General features: G+C 42.2%; 1 protein-coding gene across 7 annotated transcripts in view; it reads right to left on the bottom strand.

Moving 5' to 3' along the window:
* The window catches only part of cd2ap (CD2-associated protein), a 41,943-nt gene extending 35,481 nt beyond the window's left edge, over positions 1 to 6,462 (bottom strand). For 2 of the 7 annotated variants that reach the window (XM_023831564.2, XM_023831558.2), the window contains exon 1: positions 6,125 to 6,457. Coding sequence is in view for 4 of the 7 variants with exons in the window: in XM_023831558.2 (XP_023687326.1) it covers positions 6,125 to 6,128 (4 nt within the window). In the remaining 3 variants the exon portion in view is untranslated. Of the gene's footprint in view, positions 1 to 3,813; positions 3,927 to 5,795; positions 5,947 to 6,124 lie in introns of those variants that run through there. The other 5 variants (XM_023831556.2, XM_023831557.2, XM_023831559.2 and 2 more) reach the window with 4 other exon arrangements.
* Between the last annotated feature and the right edge of the window lie 7,854 nt (positions 6,463 to 14,316).

Below are 14,316 nucleotides of genomic sequence, written 5' to 3' on the forward strand. Positions count from 1 at the left end.
ATTAAACCTGAATTGTATATTTCTGAAGTCTGCCAGGTCACCTGCAGTTACAAATGAGAGCGTAACACTCCCCGAAAAAGAACAGCAGTACCACCCTTGTAATTTAATGGACCTCACAAGGGATTTCCACAGATACTGATGGAGCCAAGTAACAGCAGAGAAAACATTTTCTATCTGTGACAGGCCACATTTTATCCCTCTCTCCTGCACATCCTCACTCCTTCCTCTACATGCTTAAGCATGCCTGTATGTGTCAGACAACAGAACACAAAAATTACTGCATTCGCTTCAAAGGTACGTTTAATTATAAAATAAATATGTATACAAGACAAACCTAGCACTGTTACTCCCTACATATTTACAGAGAAGGCAAGAAGTCAGGGACTTAAGGGGAATACAGAAACACGTCACATCTACATGCCAGGCATATAAAAGTACAAACCTGAACAGAAACCATGTTACACAATCAGAAACCAAAGTGTTCCTGACCAAAGCCGGCAATGTTCACATGTAGTCCACCATACATGTAAACGACCACAGAAAGAATTGCATTTCCTGAGCACGGGGAGCGGGCAAAGGATACATTTCACGCAACATTAGTGCAACATTCACATGCAGCTGAAAGGCGCTTTAATCTGAACAAGCTGTGGAGTTCCAGGTCTGGATCTGGTGCCAGCTGACCAGCAGGTTGGCACGTCCAGATCACCCGGCATTAACTGCCACACCATGGGCCATCCTGACCAGGACCAAAACAAACCCACAATCTAGTTTCACACTCCACAGGAAGTTCACACCATATGCCAGGAGATGCACTTGATCTTGAACTGTGTGTGAATTACTTTGGCAGGCACCCAAGTTTCCAAATGCATTAAAACATTGGTATATTCATATATCTGATCTAAAGATAGAAATCTTACCTTAAACACAGAATTCTAGACTCAGGGTTTCCATTGGTAACATTTGTCTGTGGCAGCGCAACACACCAAAACCTTTGCTGCCACAGCAAAAATAATAAATAATAAATAAATAAGGGAAAATCTACCCAGTCAGTCATCTATTCTAATGCCTCGCTCAGGAAGCCGGTTCTCCCCCCCCCCCCCACGCATTATGGGATCCAGTAGGTTAACGGCACTAAAAGGCAACATCACGTCATCATTTAGTAGACATCCTAAATAAAATGAGCGTACTTCGCTATTTTCCAAGGAAAATAAAAACAGACAAGGTAGGTAAACAGAGCAGCCATTTAGCGACGTGGGGGTGATAGAGTCTTCCTCCTCGCTCTCTTATATCCCATTCACACACACACAAAGAAACCTGCTGCTATATTGCTTTTTACCGTTATGGTGTCACCTGAGAATGAGAGCAGAACCGTGAAGTCCACCCATTAACCAACCCCCTGGCGACCAAGTAACAGTAGCAGTAACTTTCTGAAGCAGCTCCGGTGTGAATGTGAAACCGTAACAGATTACCGTGTTTGAGGTGATCAGGGGGCGTGAGGTGGACTTTTACCCGACACATTATCAGGTTTCATATGCGAAAGGGGGTCACACACCAGAAGTGAGACACTTCCCACAACAAACCCACTAAATTTGACTTAGTCACGTACACAGTTAGGTTGTGGACAGTGCAGTTAGACTTAAGTTGAGTGAAGCACTGGAGACAGGCAAACTGTTGAGGACTTTATTTAGCAACCACAAAAAAAAATTGATATACAACTTTCACTGAGGCAGAGAGGGAACATGCCATCACTAAACACACACACACACACACACACACACACACACACACACACACACACACACACACACACACACACCTCAGTCACATTACACCCACACCAAACAGGCTTGATCGACAGGAAATAGAGCCTCAAACAAAAGCGCCATAATATAGACACAAACAATAACACAAATTTGACAGCGACAGATGAATCATTTTGCAGGCATATCATGCAAAATCCTGTATATCTGTCAGTACGCAGACCTCGTGTCTTACACATTCCCAGCTCATTCAAAAAGTAAATAAAGCCCACCAAAAGATAAGGTAATTGCTTTTCCCTTTAGGGAAATCTTGGCAAGAAGTTATCGCCACATAGTATAATTTTGTAGTAGTAATGTTATTTGTTTTGCAATTGCACGGAAAACCAGATAGAAGATATACAATGTTGCAGTAACTTTGTACAACTTCCAAAAGCCATGTTTTTTTTTTTTTTTGAATTTGCCAATTTCAGATTACAGTATCGTTTTACCATTTGGTTAAAATAAAATGCATCTATACATAAACAGACTGGCATTTATCATCCCAAATAGCCAGTCATTCATGCGGATTGTCTTGTGCTTCTACCCACTCATCGTAGAGCTATGCACGCAACAATGGATATCGAACTGAGGACGTGGTCATCTAGATGAAGAGGATAGAGATTCCAGCCTCCCTGCTATTCTATAACTGCCCAAGGCATTTAACCAGAATTTCAGTAGTCAGCTGCATGAACGGGAAAATACTGCATATATACAAAAGTACCGCTGGAAACAAGTTAGTTTTGTAAATACCTGCATGTCTGTATACCAATATAGCTGTAAATTTACTGAAGACTGACAGTCAGTATAAGGTACTACTTTTGGACTTATCAGGCACATTCTTTAAATAAGCTCATATCTAAAAATAGTATTAGGTTTGGCTTGCATTTTTACTCATTCTGATCTGCAGTGCCTGCACGTGCTGCAATTGGGGGAACAATGATTAATAGAATTTCAGAGTAACACCATACAAACACATGAACTGGCAGGAATGCCGACAACACCACTAATGATGTCAGGATGGGGAAACCCCATTTTCCCGAAACAAGGTGTTTTAAGGTTATCAGCCATACTAAAAGTTAAAAATCAGCCAGTGGTCATCAGAAATTCCTCATTTATAGTTGAATAGTTCCTTTTAAAATTCTACTTGTTTTTGCCTCCTTGTGATGTGGAAGGTAAGCTTTCAAAGAGATTCCAGTGCAGGAGAAACAGATCGGGGGGGGGGTTGGTAGGCTGAAAGGCTCAAGCACATATCCATCCTCCACTGAGACACATCTAAAGTCAACTGATTATAGCATCATGGCTGCTCCTACGCACCCAAAGCACATGGAAGCATTCGTAAAGCAGCAAAGACTTGCTCTGAAAATGCTCTAGACAGCACAGGCATTAGATTTTACTAACTGCTGCCAAAACTACAGGCAATTAATGAGTCATTAATACTCTTGGTCTACACCGTGAGCAAACTACTTCAGGGGACAAACAATAAGGATATTTTCCAGGAAGTTATTGTGAAAGAGGGTAAATCTCAGTTCGGGGTGGAAATGGTTAACTGTTGGAGACTGCGGTCACCAACACCTTTGGGAGAGGCTGTTTACATTCTCGACATATTTAGATATTCAAAAAAAGCAAAAAAAAGGTTAAGTATGAATATGGGACTCTAGCAGAATGTGCATTCCTAAAGAAAAGGGTAAGAATCTGTGCCAGTGCCAACTCTAATTGTGCTGAACAGAATCAAACTAACACAATTAATTATGTTTTGCAAGGACCTCTTGTTTTGTTCTGCTCACTTCCCACAGCAAAAATGGCACCACTTGCAGTTTTACGCCTAAGCAAATTAAACAGTTCAACACTTGCCAGGAAGACGAAGGAGGCCCTTTCCTTAAACTGCTGTGCCTGTCTGAGGACTTGGACCTATAGCCATCAAGCCATTTTCCTTCAATCCTCTTCCTTGACCGCCAAACAGAACAGAATTAAGATAATTTCCCCACAGGGATTAATAAAGTTTCTCATCACCTACCCTAGTGTTTCCCAACCCAGTCCTCTGGGAACCCCAGACAGTCCACGTTTTTGCTCCCTCCCAGCTCCCAGCCAATCAGGAACGCCGAATGCCTGGTACAGGTGCCCGGGGAGCTGAGAGGAAGCAAAAACATGGATTCCCCGAGGACTGGGTTGGGAAACACTGACCTATCCCATCATGCTCTGCATGAGACACACAGACACATACAGGTGTATGCAAGCATCGAGGTCATAGTGCAGAGTCAGTCAAGCATGCAGTTTGGGATTGAGGACCTTGTACAAGGCTCCAGAGACATGTGACTATTTTGCCAAGGCCAGGGCTTGAACCAGTGACCTTCTGAGCACAGGTACAGTGACTTAGCCAGCTGAGCCACACGCCACCCATGCGAAGGATCAGCTTTTTAACCACAGAGTGATTTCTTCCACCCAAAACAGACCAGACACTAACACTGACCATAGGTCCTGGCACAAAGTCCATAAAATGTTATTTTATTTCTATATTTTACTATGCATGCAGTATCTGTTAATTAGCTCTTTCTAAACTGGAAAACACTGTGGGTGTTCTCCTGTTTTTAAAATAACGGATTTCACTAGTACTGAGTACCTAATAGCTCTATTAAAATTTAATAGCTCTATTAAAATTTTCAAAGGATTAACGTTTCAAAGAGTGTCATATAAATCTGACAAGTCCTCCCCACTGCTAGATGGCAGTGTGATTACACATCATTACTTTTCCTTGCAATAGATGTGGTTTCCATCAAGACCTGTAGCCAGGACTGTAATTTCCAGTTTCTAGCCATTCCTCTGGCTCCTACTTTGTGGAGCTTCCAGTACCTGTATGGCTTCCAAGCCTTCAGCCTGCCCTCCTGACCTAGTTAGCCAACTATATCCTGTTTTGCTTTTGTTTCCATCTTCCCTGCCCATACTGTTGTAAGTGAAGACAAAGCACCTGGGAATTGGTGTCGCAGCTAGAGGGGATGCCGATCACAATAAAACTGTTGGCTAGGAAATTAAATGTAAGGTGAACCTACACATTCCATCCAGCTGGAGTCAAAGCACGGCCAACTTAGATGCTGAAAAGGTAAATGGCAATATTACTCAAACCAAATTGTTTTTCACCCACTGAGAAAGGTTAAGATCTACTCCTTTTAACCCGCTTCTATTAAGTTCCTACTGCATTATTAACCTGTTTTTGATAGTTAAATAGATAGATAGATAGTCTTTATTGTCCTATAAGGATATTTGTCTTCACAGTCTGATCACCACAAACACAAGTACATTACAGGCCTCTGCCTGTAATGTACACCTGGAGGGGGGGGGGGGGGTATCACCCCCAAAACCAATGATATTAACAGGCTTTTCTTGTACTGCAACCTTTTTCACCTCTATCTCTGATGACACTTAGTGATACGAGAAAGTCACTCCTTAGATGGTCAATCTATTTCTCACATCTTAAACATCAAGTAAAACGTGATCATGTCCCCTCAACGTTTTAGTTCAAAACGAGATCCTGAGTATCGAAGAGGTTTCAACTCAATCTCTCTGGGTACTTGTTAGGCAGACCTAATGTCTCTGGGTCTTGTTAGACAGACCTCAAGTAAGCCAACCAGTCAAGCACGACAAACAAAACAACATTTAGTCAATAACCATGACGAATGACGTTTAGTGTCACTAACAGCCAGATTTCTTTCGAATGCGGTCAACAAATACTCTCAATTTGAGAAACGCTAAGATGCACTTCCCCCGAAATGATTTCCAATAAGAGGAAAGACTACCATTACTATAAAATAATAATAATAATAATAATAATAATAAAAAGATTTAGGAGTTGATAACTTCGCCACACTTGGACTTCAAGTTAACAAGATAAAATCGCGCATCTAAACATGACGAAATATTCACGTCAGGAAGGCGAAACGGGCGGATAGGCGGGGGCGCGTCTGACTGCCGTTAACGGGACGAGGCGAGAGCGGGGATACTCACCGTGACTCCCCACACGCGCAAAGACCCGCGACCTTCGCTGCTTGGCCGCCATCCCAAGCACACAACAGCATTCTCACAGGAACCACCTCGGTTTAATCCCGGGGTAAATATCTCCCACGGCCAAGCAAGCAGCCTAGTTCCCCTAAAACCCGCACCAAGGAGCATTCCCCCCCAGCAGAATATCCGGGTACTGCGCTGTGACAAGTTAGTAAGTTAGCTGCCGGGCTACGGCTGCTCGGCACCGACTCAGAAGTCGGCTAACTAGTCACACCGACTTGGTTAAGTTAGGAAATAGCGGCGGGAGAACGCTGGGCCACGGTGGAACTTACCCATACTGTACTCAAAGGCGGGATCCCCTGTTTCTCGTGCCTGGAAGCTGCTATCGCCTGGCAGCCAGCTAGCCAGCTACTCAGTCGGCGTGTGATTTCTGACTGGCTGATTTTTGTTCATTAACCGCTCCCGACTGTCGTGCTAATCGCAAACTAAAGCCATTCGCCCGCCTCCGAAGTATATCCAAGTACGCACCAGCAGAGCGCTGCTTTTTCCTTCCTTTACTCGGTCGCTCTTGGGCGTGCTGCAAATTACGATGGAAGTTATCCCAAAGTCCCCACCTTCCCAGACTCGCTTTAAACTCCCACTGCCACACATATACAAAACGGAGACGATGAAACCCCGCGATATTTCAAAGGGACAATCCCGCGAGAACGTCTCCTTGGAATATTGCTGGTTTAGAGCTGTCCTCCCGGGACGCGCGGTCAGGTGCCAGGCGACAAACTTGAAGGTAAACATGAAGTGAGTATTGATTTGTGTTACAACGGTGAAAAGGAAATTAATACAAATACGTATTAAGGTATTTCTCACATAGGTGATGCATATTAATAAGAGAAAAACAGCAAGATTTAAATAAATATTTTACATACATAACATTAAGAACCCAAAAAGCAAAAACCACTATATATTTTTAGTTGTTTTATGCTTTTGTGTTACATGAAAACCTCTATTTTGTATGCAATTCTACTAGAACTTTCGCCGGTTAAGCAATAGGCTACATATTTAAATATGTAAATGTTTCAAATAATAAAAGTTAACTATTGAAACGTACAAATGCAGAAATCTGCAAATTTGTACAGCCTGTAGGCTTACAACTACATATATGGAATTATTTTTCTTTTACCACTATCTTTTCTGTTTATTAAATGCGGCTGCTAAACTGGAAATTTGAATTGCCTTATCTGCTACATATCTAAAACACCTCGATACAACTCGCACGCTTAACTCAATCGTCATCCTATTCAGGTGGAAAGGAAACACTACTGTGGTGAGCATAATTTGCATACCATTTGTTTTAACTCAGATTTTAAAAGAATGGCAAGTATCTTCAAGATGCTTCAAATAGACGAACTTCACTTACATCCTCCTATATATTATACATATATGTATAATTATGTGATTTAAAGGTCAGTAATGTATACTTTGGAATTAATTAATTAATTTGACTTAAGGATTTACATACCCAGATTTAAACCGACAGTAGCCTACTGGTGATTTGATGTATTCCCATCTATAACTAGTTGAACCCTGGTCCCAGATGTGTGAGGTAATACTTTTAACCATTGCAGCAGCCTGTCGCCCCTAGGTTTATTCATTTTCTGATATTCCATTAACCTACAAATTAAATTTTCGGACTGAACAAGGTTAAACAAAGAGACAAACAAACAAACAAATAACTTTTCGTGTGATACTCTTCTGTTCCGTAATATAGAGATAATTCTTATTCCTACGAAACGTCCGCCCCCTGGTGGTGGACTATTGATCTTTTAAATTATTTTTCCTTAATGGTCCTATCTTCCAGTTTATTGCAGGGCTTGTATAATAAGCACATTATGAGTAATGTAATGACAACAACTCGCCTAATCATATCTCTCCACACTGCTGCAGGAGACCTGGGTAGAACATGCAGATGTAGCACACGGCTACGGTATTTGACCTCTGTGTTGCATCAATAATGAAATATACACACGGGAGTCCATGTTTAATTTCCCTTGTTTAACACAGAACATGTGGTCGTCACCGGGTAAGTTTCTGGCTATTGAAAAAGTCATGAGCTAAGTCAAGTTCACCTGGGGTTAAGAAGATTGGCATCGAGGCTGCAATACTCAGGGCCAGGCTTAAAATACTCAGGGCCAGGCTTAAAATACTCAGGGCTATAGCCCCAAGTGATCAGACATAACAACACCCATGGTCATCACACACGGAATATCTCTCTCCTGCCCTATCAATGTCCGCGATGCATCTAAGGCACATTCAAGCTAGGGTCCAACATTGTCCCAACAACAACAAAATGTATGTCATATACACAAATATATGCTAGGAAATGAAATTAGTTTTGGGGTAGTTCACATGAACTAAATAAATGAACAACACTAAATAGTTACATAACCATGATTCAATGCCAACAACACACAAAACTCAACAAACACAAGCAGGACAGGATTCAAACCCCCAAGTTTGGAAGTGTGAAGTATTATTGCTACAAATTCAGCCATCCTGCCATCCGTGATAAAAATCATGCAGATATTTCATTTACTTGCAAGGTATTTTACATGTCTAGGTTAACTACTCTGCAACCAGACCTCATCCTTTGGTCTAACTCCCGGAAAATTGCCTACGTCATCGTGCTGACGGTACCGTGGGAGGATGCCATCGAGGAAGCCTTTGAACGTAAGAAGCTGCAGTATGCCAACTTAGAAGCTGAGGCAGAGGACAGAGGCTGGAAGATCAAGGTGTGCTCGGTGGAGTTTGGGAGTTTGGAGGCAGGGGACAGGGGACAGGCTCATCGACAGGCTATCAGAGAACTGGCCAACACTGCTGAGAGGACCAGTCACTGGCTGTGGCTGAAGAGGGATGACATCACTTGGGCAGCTACGGCGATCAGCTAACCGCGAGACACACGCCCAGGCTTGATCAACCTGTGGTGGGCCTGCCTCACCCTGATCACCCTGTAAAGCTGAGGCACACAACTGATGATGTGTCCCGCCGGAAAAGCCTCCTAGCTGCCATCTCTCATAGCAGCCATCCCTCAAGACTTCCCCATTATAAGCGATGCAAATATCAGGGATCATAACATCTAGTTCTTTCATTGAATTTGAATCTGACTACCTAATATTCTTATTCCTTCTTAAATTTATGAATTTTATCTTAAATGTATTATTAGTCAGGGTCCCATGTGTAATGCTTGTAGAAGTTCCCTCATAACTGCTTCTCCATTGCAGTCCATCACTGAGCCTATCCCAGTCCATCACTGAGCCTATCCCAGTATATCACTGAGCCTATCCCAGTATATCACTGAGCCTTTCCCGGTCCATCACTGAGCCTATCCCAGTATATCACTGAGCCTATCCCAGTATATCACTGAGCCTATCCCAGTATATCACTGAGCCTTTCCTGGTCCATCACTGAGCCTATCCCAGTCCATCACTGAACCTATCCCAGTCCATCACTGTCTGATTGTGCGAGTCCCCACAATGTGGTTATAAGCTGTTGTTATCCCACATTATGTTGTGGTAATATGTTTTTTATTTGGTCGCCACAATGGGAAACTCTGTGACTGCAGTCAAAAGGGACTGTCTGGTTTTTTTTTGTCTGGTTACTTATGGTAAAGGATGTCATTGTTGGGATTAGGGTTATGCCCATAGAAATGAATGGAGAGTCCCTACAAAGGTAGAAATACATGGACTGTGTGTGTGTGTGTGTCTGTGTGTGTGTGAGTATCCACATGCCTTTGGTACAATCACACTGAACCCTTTGCTTCCCGGGTGAGAGAATTTAATTGTATGCATTTCTTCAAATTAAATTAAAGTGAAAAAGGAAATTCTTCTGAAGTGCTTGGTGTTTTATTATTTCTTGTCACTATATGCTTCTTTAACAGATTTCAATCTCATATTTCTTTTATGCACACTATAAGGCTTCAATTGAACTTAAATGATTTTATTTAATAGGCTCATGATATATGGGTTTGATCATTTCTGCTGGTACATCAAACTATTTCTTCCCTTTATGTAACGACCCAGACATTTTGTGGAGCCAATTGATTTGCTCAAGTTTGTCATTTACTTTGGCTGCAGACCCTAATGATCCCCTGAATGCTTAGAGCCCGTGCATTCCAACTGGGAAACGTGTCTGCAACAAATGTTTAACATCCATATAATTACAAAATATAATCCTCTGTAAACAATGTTTTGCAACCTGTTTATTCCACCTTCAAGTCCAACTCATGATCAACTTTTTAACAAATGGAATCCAAGTCAAAGTGGAAAAGAGAATTTTCAACATGGTAATCAATAAAGTACAACAATAACTATAACTATAAAATGCTGGTTAGCTAGCTGGATAATGCTAAATAAATTTGTTCGCTAATTTTCCATACATGTGTTTATGTTTCTTTTCCAGATTTTAATAGAAACTGAAAGTTGTGCCAAACCACCTCTGTGATCAATGATTTGCAATATTTGTACTGTTATAACAGTGTCTTTCTATTCACTAAATGTCTTGCACAGAAACTCCTTATGGCTTATGCCTGCGAAATGATTTCAGATTTGGCAGACATGATGAAAATGGGAGTTCACTGCACAATGCTGAAGAAAACTGAAGATAATGTAAGAAATCTGGGGGCTGCATGCTGCATACATATGCTGTGGACTCAGATGAATCTGGTGAGTTTTTTTTCCAAGTAATGAGTATTTCATTATGAGTCATTACTGAGTAAAAATTCACTTGAGTGTGTGGACTCAGCTGAATATGGGGAGTTTTTTTTCGAGTAATGAGTATTTCATTATGAGTCATTACTGAGTAAAAATTCACTTGAGTGTGTGGCAACAGCAAGTCTGGGGGCGCCACTGGAGATTTTGGGCCCCATGAAAGCATGTCATATTGAGCCCCCAACCCAGACCAATCGAATTATGTTCCAAATATTTTTTTCACTTAGGGGACACTTGGAATAATACTAACTCCCCCCCGTAATGGTGCCCCTGACCGAGTAAATTAATATGTGGATTCAAGACCAGACTTGAATCTGACCACATGGTTCAGTTGCACTGGAGCCTCGTCCTCCAGAATGTAAGACAACTTGTGTAGGATGTCAGATATCTGCTATATTTTGCATACTGGACACACATCCACCCCACAGTGCCTCCTCGCACCTAGATAAGTTGAACGCCATCATCATCATTGTATTTTTTATCGTCCAGCGTGTGTGACCCCATTTGGCACTTCCTGCTGGGGGTGGACTTCGAGGTGATGCAGATTTTGGATGTCATGGATGCCGGAGTCTCAGATTACTCCATCAAGCAGCCATAGGTTATCTGCAGTGCAGTGCTGAGACACAGGGGCATCCCCAAAGAACCGGCTTAGTCACAGCCTCCCAGAGATGCGGTGCTTCAGGACTAAAACGTTAATGTTCATGTTGACCACCAGAGGGCATGGTTAAAGCATGTTTGATCTACCAGCTGCAGAAAGATTGGTTATGAGAAATGTACAGGATTAAGTTTCAGATTTTTTTTTGGTAGCATATCAAATTAACTGCAACATTTGGTCAGTAACAGAGCAGACAAATTCATGTGCTGTTAAAAAAAATCGTGTTATTTTGCCCGGCTGTAAGAGGTTAATTGTACACTTGCAATCAAATGACCATGAACAACAACTTATGTAGGCCTACTGTTGTTCTGTATTGGATAAAAAAAATAAACAACATTATGCATCTATCCTACGATGATCCAATTATCCAAAAAGAATCACCACCGTAAAGAATGAATTGCTAGGTGTATCAAATCAAAGTTTAAAATGATAAAATGCTGAACAGTACAGCAAACAGCGGTATATGCAGGCAATGAAATTAGCTCCTTAAGTGATATATAAGAGAAATACGTAAAATAGTAGATATAGTTTAAAACAGCAACAAACAAAAAAAAACCTCATACATAGATCGATAGATATATAGTTTGATTGATTGACTGATTGATTGATCGGTCAAATGGGAATGTGTGAAATGTCCATAGAAATGGTCTGGGATGCGTTTGACCTCGTTCGTAACCAATAACGAACAAGATTACGACTGATGTTTCCAGTGTTTCCCAAAACCCCTTCGTTATTCGAGATTTAAGAAACTTAAAGTATGCTAATTCTTCATTGTCTTCATCCCAGCCTCCACTGGAGAAAAGCACAGATTCTCGATAACAGCAAGATCGGTTCCACGTTCACTGGTTAAATGTATTTCATATTATTGTTACTACAGACAGGTGAAAATGTGAGGAAAAAAATCAAGAACCAATCAAAACACACGAAAGCTAATTAAGGTAACCTACCAAATTAATGTCAATTAAACCTATTAAAGACGGAATTAAATGATCATTTTATTCACAAATGTATAAGTGGGCTGAAACCGTAATATAGTTTCATGCATAAAAGAACAATGGCTAATATCGATAGGAATGAAACAGGAACAGCTGCCGATCGCTATGGGAGAGTAAACTGGAGAGGGGGCAGCTCCTACTGAAGAGATCAGCGCTGTAACAGAAGGAGAGGCACCACCAAGAACTGTTCCTGCCTAAGAAGGCCATGCTGCACATCTTGACCAGGCATCTTGCTCAGGCTGAGGCACAATTCAAACAGCCCTCCAGTTCAGTTCCTATTATATTCACCAGAGAGTAATCACAGCTGTTGAAATGAACCTAAATTAGTCCATTAAGGACACTTGTGTTGTGGCTGTGTCGGACTTCATGTATTCTTTGCAGACACACATGCACCAGGCCAACCAGGACTTGTTTGCTGAAGCCTCTTTAAACCCCCCCACCCCATTTTTTTTTGGTCTGCTAACTTCTGCACAATAACTGTGCAGAAAATGTGTGTGATGTCTTGCTGCAAACCCCACATTTTTAACAGGCTTCACCAAAGTGGAACAAGTGCAGCAGATGGCATATGTAAGCTGTCAGCTTGTCAGTGCGTCTGACTGCCCGGCTACAAGTGTGAGCAGGAGCCGCACCACCTCTCACAAAGCAGTTGTACAACAAATAGTTTAAAGGTCGCACAAACACATTTCTCATGCCCTCAGGCTTCTGATCCAGTCTGTCGTGTCCTCTCTCGCTACTTCAGAGTTCTGTCCTTGGTCTCATCCAGCTCTCAATACTATTCTGCATGTACAGGATAGCATGCATGTAATAACCCCACAGCAACACTCAGGGGAACCACCATCTTAGTGTGCCCCCCCCCCCCCCCAAAAAAAAAACAGCAGGTGTTGTAAATGGATCCTCCACATACCCAGAGCACACTCTATGGCACTGTTCATTGATGGGTGGGGTACCACTCCTCAGCCATCGTTTGGGGATTCAACGCGAGTTGGCAGGTATTCCCTTCAGAAATACCTGCTGCTTCCCACTAACCAGCCACCAGCAAATGCATCATCCATTGCCTGCTGGACCAGATGTAAGCACTTGGTCATAATGTATAAAAATTTCCTTGATTTTTATATTTCGGAGTAGAAATATGGATGAATTAATGTTTCATCCAGTGTACCTACAATACCAGGTGTGTCTGCAATGGCATGAAAATAAATTTTTGTGTTTTTTTTGCAGAAAAACGTATGTGGCTGTGCACATGGTGCGATCTGGTCACTGCGTATACAGATTTGGACACAGCAGCCTTGCTGAGAACCCGTGCATCACCAACAGCCTGCAGGAATTCACTGATGATGCAGAAATCGAGAGCTGACAATCAGCGCAGTGGGACTGAGGGAGTGTTTTGGTCTGTTTCTCTTTCCAATTCATCGTACAACAGACCTCTGAGACGCCTGTATTTGCCTAATTATTGATTAATGAGATGGAACTTGCTGCGACCTGGGACCCACCTTGAGAATTGCTGGTTTATCTTACCTGCGCCTTAATGCATAACATTGTGACTGTGGTTGCTGGTGCTGCTGCATTTGTCCATTAACGTGTCTATGTATTTTCTCTGCTTTCTATCTCACAAGTCTGGGTGATGCCTGCAGGCATCTGAACTGGAGTGCTGCTTCAATTCCATGGAAGCTTCACATCGTGGATGCAGTCTGCAATCTGGCAACCCACTCAGGCTGCCATGGAGAACTAACTCATTTATGGAATTTGATTTTGAGCATGACCACAGTTTACACAATTATGTCACCATGCCCGGGGGGGAGGGGAGGCTGGACAGTCAGGTGACCTTGGACCCCCAGAGATTTTTTTTCACCCAGCTTGGGAGATTTCGGTTCCTCTCCTCTGTTGTCACCTGGCTTTCACCCTCTCTCTCCCTCCCTGGTTTTTTATATTATTCTGTATCTGTTTTATACCACACCCATGTAAATTGCCTTGGGGTGACTCTGCTGTTAAAGGTACTATATAAAAATAAACTGAATTGACAGGTCTGCAAAAATATTGCCCCCCCCCCAGGTATCTGAAGCAGCTGCCTCTCTCCATTGGTCCATTTCAAAGGAAAGACCACGATTATTTATCAT

The sequence above is a fragment of the Paramormyrops kingsleyae genome, chromosome 19 (assembly GCF_048594095.1).
Source record: "Paramormyrops kingsleyae isolate MSU_618 chromosome 19, PKINGS_0.4, whole genome shotgun sequence".
NCBI classification, from domain to species: domain Eukaryota; kingdom Metazoa; phylum Chordata; class Actinopteri; order Osteoglossiformes; family Mormyridae; genus Paramormyrops; species Paramormyrops kingsleyae.